This window comes from Acipenser ruthenus, chromosome 24, assembly GCF_902713425.1.
Source record: "Acipenser ruthenus chromosome 24, fAciRut3.2 maternal haplotype, whole genome shotgun sequence".
Lineage (NCBI taxonomy): Eukaryota > Metazoa > Chordata > Actinopteri > Acipenseriformes > Acipenseridae > Acipenser > Acipenser ruthenus.
Genome location: NC_081212.1, coordinates 3,730,887 through 3,745,591, shown reverse-complemented (window position 1 = coordinate 3,745,591; position 14,705 = coordinate 3,730,887). Strand labels below are relative to the sequence as shown.

The 14,705-nt window shown below is 38.4% G+C and overlaps 1 protein-coding gene across 1 annotated transcript in view; it reads left to right on the top strand.

Annotated features, from left to right (window-relative positions):
* The first annotated feature begins 3,412 nt into the window (after nt 1-3,412).
* LOC117429561 (lissencephaly-1 homolog A) overlaps nt 3,413-14,705 on the top strand; it is a 32,681-nt gene continuing 21,388 nt past the window's right edge. Inside the window, exons 1-2 of the mRNA XM_058998066.1 lie at nt 3,413-3,644; nt 11,448-11,687. Of these exons, the coding sequence (XP_058854049.1) occupies nt 11,656-11,687 (32 nt within the window). The 5' untranslated portion in view covers nt 3,413-3,644; nt 11,448-11,655. The remainder of the gene's footprint in view (nt 3,645-11,447; nt 11,688-14,705) is intronic.

The window sequence follows — 14,705 nt, the reverse complement described above, 5'->3', positions numbered from 1 at the left end:
TTAATTAAAGCATGTTGAAAAACGAGTATTCTGCAAGTGCTAATGTGGAATGTGTCGGATGAATTATGCAAGGGTTTCGCACATCTTGAATTTAAAGAGACGGCGCTCCCCACGTAGTTTGTAGGGAAAGGGAGTTGATTTGATGAACATATTTTGTTCCATATGTGGTTTGTAATAGTTATCAGTAGAGCAGGATGGGAAATCTCCTTGCGGCAAAAACAAAGACAGAGCTGCATATAAATAATTACAATTGTACAATTAAAACTGTGTCTCCAAGCTACCCTGGGAATGTGACTAGTTATCATTTTAGATTCAAGATTTCCCTTTATTATCAACATGTTAATATTTTTTACACCGGTTTCAAAGCAGAGCACAAGAATAATTACATTAAAATAATTAAACACATGCATGCTAACAATGCAAACTAGAGCCAGACTGTTACACTTACATGTATAAAGTGAAGTAGATAGGCAAGGAATATTGTACATCTGATGTAGGAGTGGGTAATAACAAATTAACCTCATTTCAGGTATCCAGATATTTTTTTTCTGGATCAGAAGGCGCTATTGGCAGGCATTTAGCAGTAATTCCAGAATGCTGGTATTCATTACATTTCCAGCAGGTGGCGTCGGCGTATATGTACATATTAAATATTAGGTTCTGAAGGAAATGGTTCAAGGAAATGGTTCAATCAAATGGTTAAAGCACTAAGAGCTAGGCGATGCTGGGATAAAGCAGAGATACTGCAGATCAAACAGGAGAGAAACCCACATTTAGTGATTTTCCACATCACCCCCTTCTGTACCCTTCTATTTGGGAATGCTTTCACTGGGACACGTGATTGTCCTGCAGTGCCACAGATCGATAGCTGAATTTTGAATACATCTCTGGGCTCTAAACCAATGCCAGCCCAAGCTCATAGCTAATAATATCAGATCTCCTGCTTTCTGTGGTACTTATGAAGCTGGCAAGGCTCAGCTGCTTATTAAAGGCTCTTTCTATTCCCAGAGATTTGCTTCATGAAGGTCCCTCTTGCCTTATTATAAACTTTATTACAGGCTGCAAAATCCAATCACAGTTGCTGAGCTGGCCTCCATCTTTACAACAAGCAAGCTATTGAATTGTGAACAGTGTTCTAGGCAGCCTTACAGTACACTGGGGGCTAATGGTTTCTAAAGATTAATAAACATTTAAATAATTAAAAAATACATTCAGCATTCATTAATATTTAACAGGTTTCAAGTAGGTATTGTACAATGATCAATGATACATCTGTGAATGAAATATATTCTGCAGCCTGAAGCTACACCACCCTGTGTTCTCCACTCATCAGATCCCATCAGAAGCTGAGTGGAGTTGGTCATGGTTTTGGATGGATGTCCACTAAGGAAGACCTGCTGTGCTGTACAATGCAGTGTTGGAGGATTGGAGGAGGGGAAGGAGAGGGGGAAATCGTGTTTAAAGGCAATACTCAAAGAGGAAGTAGCTTCTCATGTTTTTCGTTTGAATGTATCTTAAGGTGTTTGGGATCATTCTGAGTGGTTCTGGGCTCTCTTGCTCCAATATGGAGTTTTTATCGTTTTCCCCAAATCTTCCTTTATGTGGCTTTGAGCTTCCTTCCATTTACAGAGACTGAAATTCAGTACAGAACCCCACAAATCAAGGACAATAAATCACAACATATAACCTGCACAGGCTGGCAAGTGTATCTGTCAGGTTATTTTCAGTGCATGTGTGAATAAATGCAGAGGTCTGACTACAGAGAGCTGAATGACTCAACACAGATTTATCTATGCATCTACAAGAGCCAGCAAGCTATTACAAACCTTTAGCCATGCTGCAGGTACAGGAGGTAGCTGTGGCTGTGTGGACCCAATAGTTAACAAAATAAAACATCTTGTTATTTTAAATATAACATATGGTGGTAATATACATAACATTTACCATTAGGTACATCATTTAAAATCTAAAATATCAGGGATGGAAATAAGTCTCCTGTTGTATAGCAGTTTCGCCCAGTCCAGATTTTAATACAAGCTTGATTAAACACAGTTTATAGGTAACAAGCTCAGGTGTGTCTTATTAAACTCATAGTAAAACCAGGAAGGGATCAAACTGCTATGCAATGGGAGTTTCATTGCCATTCTAGAATACAAATAATAATTAAAAAAAAAAAAAAAAACTAAACCTAAATATACAATTGAACACTAACATAGCTTATAGCCAATGGCAGCGTGCTACCAGATATAAAGGAGTCTATTCAATTGACCTAGAGAGGCGGATCTGAACAGATCAATAAAAAGGGCCCTTTGTGTACGTTATGAAAAACAACATCTCTAACGGTACATGCAAGGCGTGTCTATTTGTCAGTAAAAATATCTAATTTAGTGATCCAAAGCCATCTACAGCAATTGACACAACTACAAGCTTGAGTGTTGATGATTTATAAAATAGTTTACATTCTTTAATGTAAAATATTATTTTGGATCCAGGTAAGAAACAAATTTTGTTGTTCATTCACAAAGGCTTTCTCAACTCGCTTGCATTCTGATCATGAGTCCAAGTGTGCAGTTCATACCTGCTCCTACAGCAACTGCATTACACTAAGGGTGGCGAGCTCTCATTGAAGGTATCTCTTTACAGGGCTGGTCAGCTTTCAGAGCCCAGACATCTACTTTAGAGGTAGGGAGAGGTCAGGGAAGAAACGGCTAATCTCTTTTGTCTGGGCAACAGAACCAAACCTCAAGGCCACGGATTAACCGATAATCTGCCAACCATTGTTGACATACTTCCCACATCTTAAAATATCTTTGCATCACTTTTCCCCCTGAGGTTTAGTGTTGCTTATTCAAAGTTTTTACTGTTTTTTTGTTTTTTTTTCAACTTCTAAAAAGGCACAGAGCAGGTGGAGCTGAAAGAGTTGTTCACGCCCTTGCAACCCTTTAGGTAAAGACCGTGGGTAAATTAGGCTGGCAAATAGAAAGTTTTCTGGCATTATACTCCAGCTGTCATGGAGGTCATTTTTCAAAACAAGCTTTTTCTCGAGTCTGTATATTTTCAAATCAACAAATGACTACTGACAATATGGGTGTGCGCTGTCTCCTCCTGTATCTTCGCGTAGTTATACTGTGTTGTTATACACACAAAAATATTACTATATACAAGACAAACGGTTGACCTCAATACCTGCACCTTTCTGTGCTATTCGCCTTAAATTACCGTGTCAAACCGCTCTTCCCCACCCATTATTAGTACTCATGCGCAAACGGCGTCAGCTCCCACAGCAAAGCAGTTTGGATGACGTCTTGAAAACGGGGCCGCGCTCGGGCGTGAACAAGAGATGGATGCGTGTGCCCGCGAATGGGCGTTCTCGATAAAAAAATATATATACACTGGATGGAAGATTAGCGGCTGTTTGAGGCGTGCGCGCGTCCGACGGACAGGCTGTTGGCGAGCGCGAGCCTGTGCGCGTGCTTAGGTTCTGAAGGCGAATGCGGTATAGAAAACAAGGATCGGAGGAGAGACAAGGAGATAGACAGAGCTAGCGAGACCCAAAGTCCCTTAACTTAAACCGACAAATTACACACAAACCTGCACTGTATGAGAACCAGACCCATCTAAGGAGGCAGAGGAGATTCTTTAGGGTAAGAGTGCCCCAGTTCGGGGCACACTGACGGTTTTGTTTTGAAGAAAACGAGTTTGAAAAAATGACGATGTGGCTGTAAAAAAAAATTTGCGCCTCCTTTCCGTCTGTGTCTCAAAATGGCGGCCAGGCCGTTGGAGCAGCACCAAAGGCAAAAAAAAAAATGAAAAATAGTCACTTAAAACAAGAGATTAACAATTTACAGCAGCCGTGATCAAACGTGTTAAGCATGTAATTCGTTTTGGGAGTGGTATTGTTTTATTTAGACCTGGGATTATAATACTGATGTCCAAGCCGGTACGGCAGCTAAGTAGGTATGGGGTGAAATGCGTTATTTTTATGACAGCTGAAGTATTTTTTTTCTATTTTTGTGGTTCATAACTATTGCCATCTGAAGTTAGATTCAGTCTTAGAAATATGTTTTTACAGTGCACTTCAATATTGAGTGGTGGTATTGTTAACATACAGCAGGTCATTTGTTTTGGATGCATTATAATTTAAGATGAAGTTGTAATTTTAAATTCATTTAGAAGGTTAATTGTGTTATATTTCTTTGGTAAACACAGTGCAAATTGAATGTATAGCTGTATCAAATTGAATGTATAGCTGTTGTAACTGACTGTTGTCATTTTTAGTTTAGCATGTATGTATATGGAAAGACATAAATCAAATGCTCTAAAGCAGACAAACATATTTGTAAGGTTTATCACTAAAACATCATCCTGTATTAAGTGTCTGTATTTTGCAAATCCAGTAAAACACTAAAGGTTCGTCTGTAATAGGTCGACTGTGTGAGAAAACAGCCAGCATGATTAACCATTATTAAGCCAACATATGAACCTTCCAATAATCTAATGCATTCCTGATTTTCAATGTAACACAATTAATTTGCAAATGATTCATGGTAAACCTGTTACACAGCAAAGTGAATGACTTGCAGATCAGGTTAAAACTGGACTTTGGTTTAGAATAGTGGGTTTTGCTATATGTTTCCGACCTTGAAATGATCTTCTCGTTTTTAAAAATATTCTTTCATTGTTGTGTTTGACATTGCTTGGATGAATTTTCCTATAGTGTTCATAATGTATGTGTTTTAAGGGTGGAGTTTTCTGAATGTCGACAAGGATTTGTAGATCTCGTTTTCTATCGGTATTGATTACTTTGTATTTTTGTCTGCGCGTTATACCTGCTGCTGAATATGCATGCACCTTTTTGGTTATCTAACATATCTAATTAAACAATCTTATTTTAATTCTCGTGAATAGATGCTTGCAATGTGATATTTACAATTTCTATGGATTTGATTTGCTTCCTATATTTGCTTAGATAAGAAACTGAACTGATTTTTCTTTTTGAAATACTCGAAGGTTTCACACATTGTATTGCAGATAGTCGCAGTTAAACATAAAAACTCTAATTTGTAACATTAGTGTAGCGGTGTCTTCAAGATGTGTTTTTTAGTGGTGTATGCTGCTCAGAGGGGCTGTCGCTGCTGTGCAGGGACAGGGTGGGGTAAGCAGCAGACATAAAGCAAGAAGTCGAATGAGTGAGCGGGGGAAAAAAACGCCCGTTTTGTTCGGTCAGTCTATTTTTCAATTGCGATTTGCTGGATTGAAATCGGCATGATCTCACAGAGCGGCCCTCATGATGTCTTCTGTCAGATCTGGGTGGAGCAAGGAGGTACTGAATAGAAGGAGGGGGGTGGGGGTGGGGGCAGTATGTTCACTTGTTTTTACCGCAGGGTGGATCTCCACGTTGAAACGCCTTGCTCTGAAAGTGACACGCCGCATTGTGTTACAGTTCAGGTTAATTTTTGTAAACACGCATCCAGAATCACTGGTAAACAGTAGCTGGAAGTACTATGAGATCATTGGGATTGGTTTGTTATTTTGCGACGATGTGCTTGCTCCCTTATCCTTGAGTGTTAGGTGTGATCCAGTCAGCAGCTGATGCAACAGAAAGGAGTCGGGTTGTTCACTAGATTTAGAGTATTGTTACTTAAATATTGTAGATATATTTGTGGTCGGATTTTGTTAATATTTTCTGTTTTTGAAACCGTTTTATCTAAATGTTGTCTCTTGTGGCTAGAAACTGCACTATAAGGGGAAAATGCTAAACATGAATGTATTCAGTGTTTTTTAATTGAATAATATACTGCAAGACTTGTGTGATACTTTATTGTGTCACAGGCACCCACACAAACCCAGGGTGCCCCATATGTATTTTACAAAGTGTTACCTTGGGGAAAATGGGACATTCTATTTCATTTGTGTTGGCCTAAAAAAACAATGCAATCCCTAGTACAGTACAGTATTTCATTTTGGGTGTATGTGTAACAGGGCTTTTTAGATGACTCATAACCTTCTACTGCTGCAATAGTGTAACGTTGCTTCCCAGCAAAACAGTTGTTGGCAAGAAGCTTGTGCCCCTGCAGTAAATTTCATTTTGTTAAAATAGTCATGTAAAAAACATATGCTTTCCAGTGAACAAAAGGCTAAATAAAATATAAATGGTTCTTGACCATGAGTGATAATTCTGATCTTTTGTATTACCAGATATATCCTGATCACTTTATCCACCGAGTTGATAATATTGCTGCTAATGAAGTTGTTTCAAGGACATAAGGATTATTTAAGCCTACTTGTTTTCTTCGTAGCTCATCTTAATTATGTTTTTATCAGTTTATTTATGCATGTAAAATGGTACAACTGTCTACTGAGATCACTGTGGGAAATGTTTATATATTCAAGAAAGCTCACTAGTGGAAATAATTTATAATCCTGCAACAATGTATATCCCAGATGAAATGCAGCACCATTTCTCACTTTGCTCCCCTCCCATTAGTTTTCTCATAATTAGGCCTTTTGGAATAAACCAAAATGAATTGGTTTAATGGCAGAAACTGCGAAGACATGAATTTAGGAATTGGAAGTATAATTTTTTTTTATAGAACTCTTTCATATGCCATCTGTCTAATTTCACTTAACCTCTTGAAAGTGAATCCGACATCTGACTATTTGTGGTTGGTAGGCCATTTAGCCATTCCATTGGCTGCTTGGTACATATTTCTCACTTCTCTGAAGTGGACTGTTATCCGGAAGGCTGCTGTTCAAATTTTTGTTGTGACACTTAGTTTTTCCCATTCCTGGCATAATCTTTCACATGTACTTTGCATCGTGTATTTTACATAACATTTTTACAGAACCATAAGGAATGAAACAGTATTTCTGTGCTGTATTATTGAAGCAAATTAGTTAATTTGAGCAATGGAGTCTCCTCTAAATCAGCTCTCAACTGACCACACTTATCACTTCATGAATAAGCTTCAAAAGAATAGAAAGTATTTGAGGTCTGATTGCTCCTTGTGAGGGTAATTCTGAAACCCTGGATTGGGTGTTGAGTTTCTAACTTTGCCTACTATTGAGATGTATTTGCGTCCCTGTCCTACACTCGTGACTAGGTAAACTAATTAGAGATGCCTGTGCAGTACAATACAGTGTTTTATAAAAGGATATATACTGTAAACAGGCAATGTATTGTCCATTCATTCCATGTTTTATTGTTTGGTCTGGGAAGAATTTCTAAAAACTTAAATTATCCTTTGGAAAAATAATTGAACTTTTTAACTTGCAAGTAGCCAAATATAATGATGTAATGCCATGACAAAATTCATTGTAATTTGTGCCAAAGCAATGAACTCTTAAACTGAAAATAATACACATTAAGACTACCTTAAAATAATCATGCATCATCCATCCAATCCATGCTGAATGCATTCTCAACGGTAATATTTTTTTTTTCCTAAATGCTGGCCCTGGGTGAAAGAACTACTCTTTAACACGTTAACTTTTAATCTCATTTTTTGTAAGTGTTTCTATACAAATTGCTGCATAATCCCTCCCCCTCTCCTCCAATGGAGCCATGTCTCTTTCAGTCTAGCAGTGCATGTGGCTGTTAACAGTTTGCTTAGCCTGCTGACGATAGTCTGGTATTTTAGGCATTCTCCAAAGGGACGGACTGTCTGTGGAGAGTGTTATTGAAAGTGTTAGTAAGGGCTTGGCTTCTGCTGTACTGTAGAACACAAGAAGGATTGGTTATCCATTGCCGAATCCAAACTGAAATGAGCTTCAGACCCTGCTCTAATGAAATATTTATTGCCCCACCATCTTATTACAACAAGAGACCAATCCCTAATCTTCCAGTAACTGATTCTATCCTTTATGATTAGCAAGATGTGTGTCCTAGTCATTAAGACCTGGGGTCTGTATCAAATTTCTGGTTATAAAGACAGGTTTCGATTCTATGGTGGTGTTAACAGTAAGTCTTCATAAGCGCTGTACATAGTCAAACTACAGAATTACAACATCAGAATTTTAAACAATAGAAAAATGAAACGAGAAGATAAATCACAATTATAATCAATGTAATTTTTGCAGTACTGAGTAGGTATTGTATGTTACTAAATTGATTGATTAATGTGATTATTATGTGAACTCAATTTTGACAATCTATTGCGTTCATAATTAGACAGCAGGTGGAATTTCACTGCCTGAATGCACGATTACTGGCTACCTTGCCCAATTGAACTGAGACTGTTTGTAATTGGTTTGTAGTCATTTTGATTGCAAGTTGCAAATATATTTAGTTTACCAGTACTGTTTATATCCTTATAATACAAAATGTAAGCATAACTGATCTAGCCATGATTATTAAGATCATCATAGTAAGAGTAAATTCTCGTAGCAATTGAGCACGTGGTGGTGTGTTTTTCCATTAGTTTGTTTCCAAATCTGTTTATTGCTCATAGGATATAAAGAGATGTCAAAGTGTGGTTGAACCATCTAATTCTAGGTTTTTGCACTTTCTAAAGCCCTTGCTGTCAAATAGATTTTTCTGAATGTCCATTTCAGTTTTTCTTCCAGAAGTGTGTCAGTTCACAGTGTGTCACTGCTTCACAGTTGAAAGTGGAAATCGCTGCTGAACGGTCTAAAACCTGAATCTGCACTGGAAAAGTTTGTTTTTGTAAACACAGTCGACCCTCATTTTAAATAAACTGCTGTATAACTAGGTGCTATAGCTAAGGTTTGGAAAGCGTTATACAGTGATGGTACAAGAAAGTAATCGAGAACCCAGCAGCTAAGTAAAAGAATGCATTTGGTTGCAGTTGGAAAGGAACATGCTGTATTTCATGTTGCTTCCTTTTGTTTTTGATTCTACGAGCGGATCGTCTTGATTATGTTTATTATGATAAATAAGCCATGTGTAATTGTCTGCATATTGCTGTGGCTTGAATTAGCTTGAGTCATTGAGCTGTATGAGAGGAAGGTCTGTTTGTGTTGTGACTGTGATGTACGTTTGCCTGGTGTAAATGTGAAAAAAGAGCTGGTCTCAACATTTAGGATACGAGACAAAGCGAGTGTTTCTTTGGTCAGTCACACACCTTGGCAATGGCCTGAAAACATATCCTACTTTACTGCAGTAGGCTTGACACACATTCTGTCATTGGCATGGCCTTAGCGTGTTCAAAAAATGCCATTGTAAGTGACACTGTTATTTACCATTGCAAACACACACACTGTTTCCATGACACAAAGTTCAACCCAGTTAAACTGGGTTGGTATGCCAGACAGTGGAATTGTCAGCTACTGAAGATCGACTTTTGTTGCAGGTGTGAAAAAATGCTGTAAAGTAAGAATGCTTTCAAAAATAGACATGTTAATAGTTTATATTTATCAATTAACAAAATGCCAAGTGAGTGAACAGAAGAAAAATCTACATCAAATCAATATTTGGTGTGACCACCCTTTGCCTTCAAAACAGCATCAATTCTTCTAGGTACACTTGCACACAGTTTTTGAAGGAACTCGGCAGGTAGGTTGGCCCAAACATCTTGGAGAACTAACCACAGTTCTTCTGTGGATTTAGGCAGCCTCAGTTGCTTCTCTCTCTTCATGTAATCCCAGACAGACTCGATGATGTTGAGATCAGGGCTCTGTGGGGGCCATACCATCATTTCCAGGACTCCTTGTTCTTCTTTACGCTGAAGATAGTTCTTAATGACTTTCGCTGTATGTTTGGGGTCGTTGTCTTGCTAAATTTGGGGCCAATCAGATGCCTCCTTGATGGTATTGCATGATGGATAAGTATCTGCCTGTACTTCTCAGCATTGAGGAGACCATTAATTCTGACGAAATCCCCAACTCCATTTGCAGAAATGCAGCCCCAAACTTGCAAGGAACCTCCACCATGCTTCACTGTTGCCTGCAGACACTCATTCGTGTACCGCTCTCCAGCCCTTTGGCAAACAAACTGCCTTCTGCTACAGCCAAATATTCCAAATTTTGACTCATCAGTCCAGAGCACCTGCTGCCATTTTTCTGCACCCCAGTTCCTGTGTTTTCGTGCATAGTTGTGTCGCTTGGCCTTGTTTCCACGTCAGAGGTATGGCTTTTTGGCCGCAAGTCTTCCATGAAGGCCACTTCTGACCAGACTTCTCCGGACAGTAGGTGAATGTACCAGGGTCCCACTGTTTTCTGCCAATTCTGAGCTGATGGCACTGCTGGACATCTTCCGATTGCGAAGGGAAGTAAGCATGATGTGTCTTTCATCTGCTGCAGTAAGTTTCCTTGGCCGACCACTGCGTCTCCGGTCCTCAACGTTGCCCGTTTCTTTGTGCTTCTTCAAAAGAGCTTGGACAGCACATCTAGAAACCCCTGTCTGCCTTGAAATTTCTGCCTGGGAGAGACCTTGCAGCATAACTACCTTGTGTCTTGTTGCTGTTGCTCAGTCTTGCCATGGTGTATGACTTTTGACAGTAAACTGTCTTCAGCAACCTCACGTTAGCTGAGTTTGGCTGTTCCTCACCCAGTTTTATTCCTCCTACACAGCTGTTTCTGTTTCAGTTAATGATTGTGTTTCAACCTACATATTGAATTGATGCTCATTAGCACCTGTTTGGTATAATTGTTTAATCATACACCTGACTATATGCCTACAAAATCCCTGACTTTGTGCAAGTGTACCTAGAAGAACTGATGCTGTTTTGAAGGCAAAGGGTGGTCACACCAAATATGGATTTGATTTAGATTTTTCTTCTGTTCACTCACTTTGCATTTAGTTAATTGATAAATATAATCTATTAACATGTCTATTTTTGAAAGCATTCTTACTTTACAGCATTTTTTCACACCTGCCTAAAACTTTTGCACAGTACTGTATGTGTATATATATATATATATATATATATATATATATATATAATTTTTGTTTTTTGCATTCATAATTTTTCACCAGACACTTCTAATCAAACACTGTAGCATTTCTATTGTGATAGGCATTCCTTTCAAATGACAGCTGGTTTGTAAAGTGCATGAAAGCAAAATGGAACAAATGAGGAACAGAAGAAAGAATGAGTTTCTGTCTGTCACATTTTAAACAGATGTCTTCAGTGTTTCAAACTGGGTAAATATAAGCCCTTACTAGGGTCTTGGTAACATTTTAGAAAATGTAGTAGCGTCAGTATTTTATATTGTTTGTATGTTGAAACGGTTGTTGGTGACTATAAATCAAAAGCATTAGAAATGTGTAAGATTTCTGAAAAGGAAATGTGCATAGTGTGTTCCACAGTCTAAAATGATCCAGCTCTGGTGCCAGGGCCAGAAAGGGGGCACATTCCTAGTGTGTTTAGATTACTCTAGACTGCAGAGTCAGAATACTTTCTAGCTGCCTTGTTTGAAGGATGTATTTTCACTGATCTTCATTGCCACGTTCTTATACCTGAATGCCCCCCTTTCTTTCTTTTCAGATGAGATGAACATCGGTTGGTGAATGTTTGCAGGCTGTCTATGAATCTTGTACCTGGTGTTCGGATTGTGGAGAAGCATTTAGTGTTTTCCTCGAGCCACTGTGCGGAGGATCGCTCTGTGAGCCGGAGTTTGTGTTGGATTTCTCTCTGATCTCCTGCGAGGGAGACAGCAGCCTCTGTAGAGCCTTGACTTGACATCACAGCCACCATGGTGCTGTCACAAAGACAACGAGATGAACTGTAAGTTGCTTTTGCACTTTTACCTCTCTTTTATTATCTTGGTTTTCTGGCAAGGGTCTGTGAAATGTCATTCAGAATGAACTGCAGTAGAATCTGTTTAAAGGAAGGAATACAATGGGCCTGTCTGCATGTAGCGACCATGTGTATAGATTTTTAAAATGACCTCTACTGCAACATCCTACTAGTGGTGTATAATTAGAAATCTGAAATCCAAATGTGAAAATGATCAAACACTCAGGATTCAAGTGTAGCATTCAGACAGGTAACTAACTGTTGGTCATAACTCCTCCTTTTCATATTTAATTCTGCCTAAAAATTTAGTTGTATTTGTTACAATCAAATGCATAGTCTGATAGACTTATTTTGCATTAAAGAGAAATTCATATCTCGCACACCAGAAAATGGATAAGGGCCGGGTAGAGATTGACCCCTAGGGCTCGAATCAATAATAACGTACACAGGGGATTTTGTAGGTTTTAACTGTAAAGGTACTGTATATTGAAATGAAGTAAAAACCAGCTTGACACAAATTCCCCCCCCCACCCCCCCCACCCCCACAATCCCCACTCTAGCTGCCAGCTGTCGCTTTCGAATCCTGATGTTCACTTGCCTCAGGCAAGTACAAGTTGAATTTCAGGCTCTGTCCTATGGCTTTCTTGATAAGAATACTGCTTCTCGCTGTAGGGAAGTCTTACCAAGTCTGTTCCTCCTGTTTGTATCTAGTAATGAACCCCTTCTGTTCTGTTATTGACCTGAGTAGCCTGTGATCTAGCTGCTACCAATCTATGCCTTATCACTCAGATATTCTTTTTTTTTTTTTTTGGTTTAAATTGTATTTTTTAAATTATATTTGGGGGCTGCTCTATCTCTCTGGGCTCCCTTGTGTTCTCCCTTCCCAAAAGGCATTGCCAAAGGAACCAAACAGATATTGGTGTGTAATCATTTTAGTTTTTAAATCCCTGTTCCTTTGGGGTTACACCACTGATTACATGAAATTAACCCGAAGGGAGGCAATGTCACCATCCATATGTTAAACCCAACCCAGCTAAATTCTCTAACACTATTCATTTCACAAAACAACCAAAAACTGCCTTGCCTTCCTTTATACAAGCAGAATTCCTCCCTCTGAAAAATTAGGAAGCCAATTCAGTAATTAAACCGTTTATGTCATTAAGGTAGATTTAAATGAGCCCCTTCATTGTCTTAATGACCGTTGGCAGTTTACAGAAGATAAGATTACTTGCTGCAGAAAAAATTTACATTTGAGGATTGTATTGGTCAGATGTGTGCATGAGTTGGCACACTCCTGTAACACGTTGCACCTCTATACATTTTTCAGATGTCTGGGCTGAATAGGCAATGTTCTGAAAGCTGATTCGTTTTGGCTCATAAGAGAGGAAGCTTTTTTCTGCTTTAAAGGGGGGATTTTTTGTGTGACGTTTAAGGATACAGTGGCTCCATTTTACCCTTTTGTCTGTTGCACAGTGTGTCTGACTGAATGACACAGGCCGATTATTCTAGGATAGTCTCAGCCTTCAGATGAACTAAGGAGTAGAGAGATCTTGATGGAGATCAAAATATATTTGTTGATTTTGGTTGTTGCATTGCAATTCAATGTGAATAACAGTTGCATTTTGCAGCTTAATATTGATTTCTTTGTATTCTTTTCTTTCTGTTCCTACATATAATTATCCACAATAAATCCAAATGAAAGTGTGTGTTTTTTACTTTCTCGTGTAAAAAAGATCCCATCACCTATTAAAGATTAATCAGCACCCTCACTAATGCCCTACATACCCTTTTCATTAACACATTAGTCAATTCAGATCTACTTCATGTCCTTTGTACTATGCATTAAGTCCATTTTTATGACTGAATTAATGCCCCTTTAGTTTTTGTCAGACAACTCTGCACTGCCCTTTGGTCCTTTATTGCTATTCTTAACAACTTGTAAGTCCTGAAATGGACTTTGCAACTAATGAGCAAATGAAAAAAATGTGTGTGCACAGATGGAGTATGATTCTCAAAAGACACCTACATACAGAATAGTCATATGCAGCAGTGAATACTTGGGTTTTGATGCACATGTGTCCGTTAAGCTGATAGTTCAATGTCTTTGTCCCCTTCAATAAGCAGCATCATGCTAAAACTGATTGGCAGGTTTACTTCAATATTCTTTGAAAGGGTTTTCAAGGGCAGGATGTAACAGCATTGCGTTTCAGCACTGAATGTGTTTCACGTCTTTTAGTTTTTATATGTGGTGGATGTGCTTCTTAAAATTCATTTGAAGGAATTTGTTTGAGAATTTGTAGCTTATTTATTGACTAACAGTGACTTCAATTTTAAATGAATTTGTTGCCACCGAGAGAAGCTCGTCTGAACAGAATACTGCTAATTGCAACGATGTGTTGGAATTGATTAAAAGAGAATCAGAATTGCAAATTGATTTTAAAAAAGAATTGGAATTGAAAACCAGGAATTGACCCCAGCCCTGTTTTTAACCTGTTTGTATTACTGTACGCTCCTGTGATTACGGCTGTGTAAAAATCACTTCTGTAGCCTTTTTACTTTTATTGATTCTGTCTTGGTATTAGCTGGATACATAAACATAGTAAATCACATAAAGTGTATCTTATCAGTTGCATATATATATTGAATTTTCTGCAAAAACAGCAAAAAAAAATCTATAGTGATTCACATGTAAATTAACCCTAAACATGCACAGATTACTGAGGATCAGTGGTTAAAATAGGCTACATGCCGAGGGGGGAAGTTTGTTTAATTAACACTTCTCTAATTGGTAATTAACTATGGATCTTCCCATGTCCTGGTTTTCATTAGAATTTATATAAATAGCCTAGGGATGAGTGTATTTTAGGTGGCAGGGATTTTTCATAATAAGCCAGGGGTGTGCAATTCACATTGCCCGATGGCCTGGGACGACCTGGCACACCACTAATCAATTTGAAGTGATTGGACACTCAAATTACATAATTACACATTGCCCCAGCCAGTGAA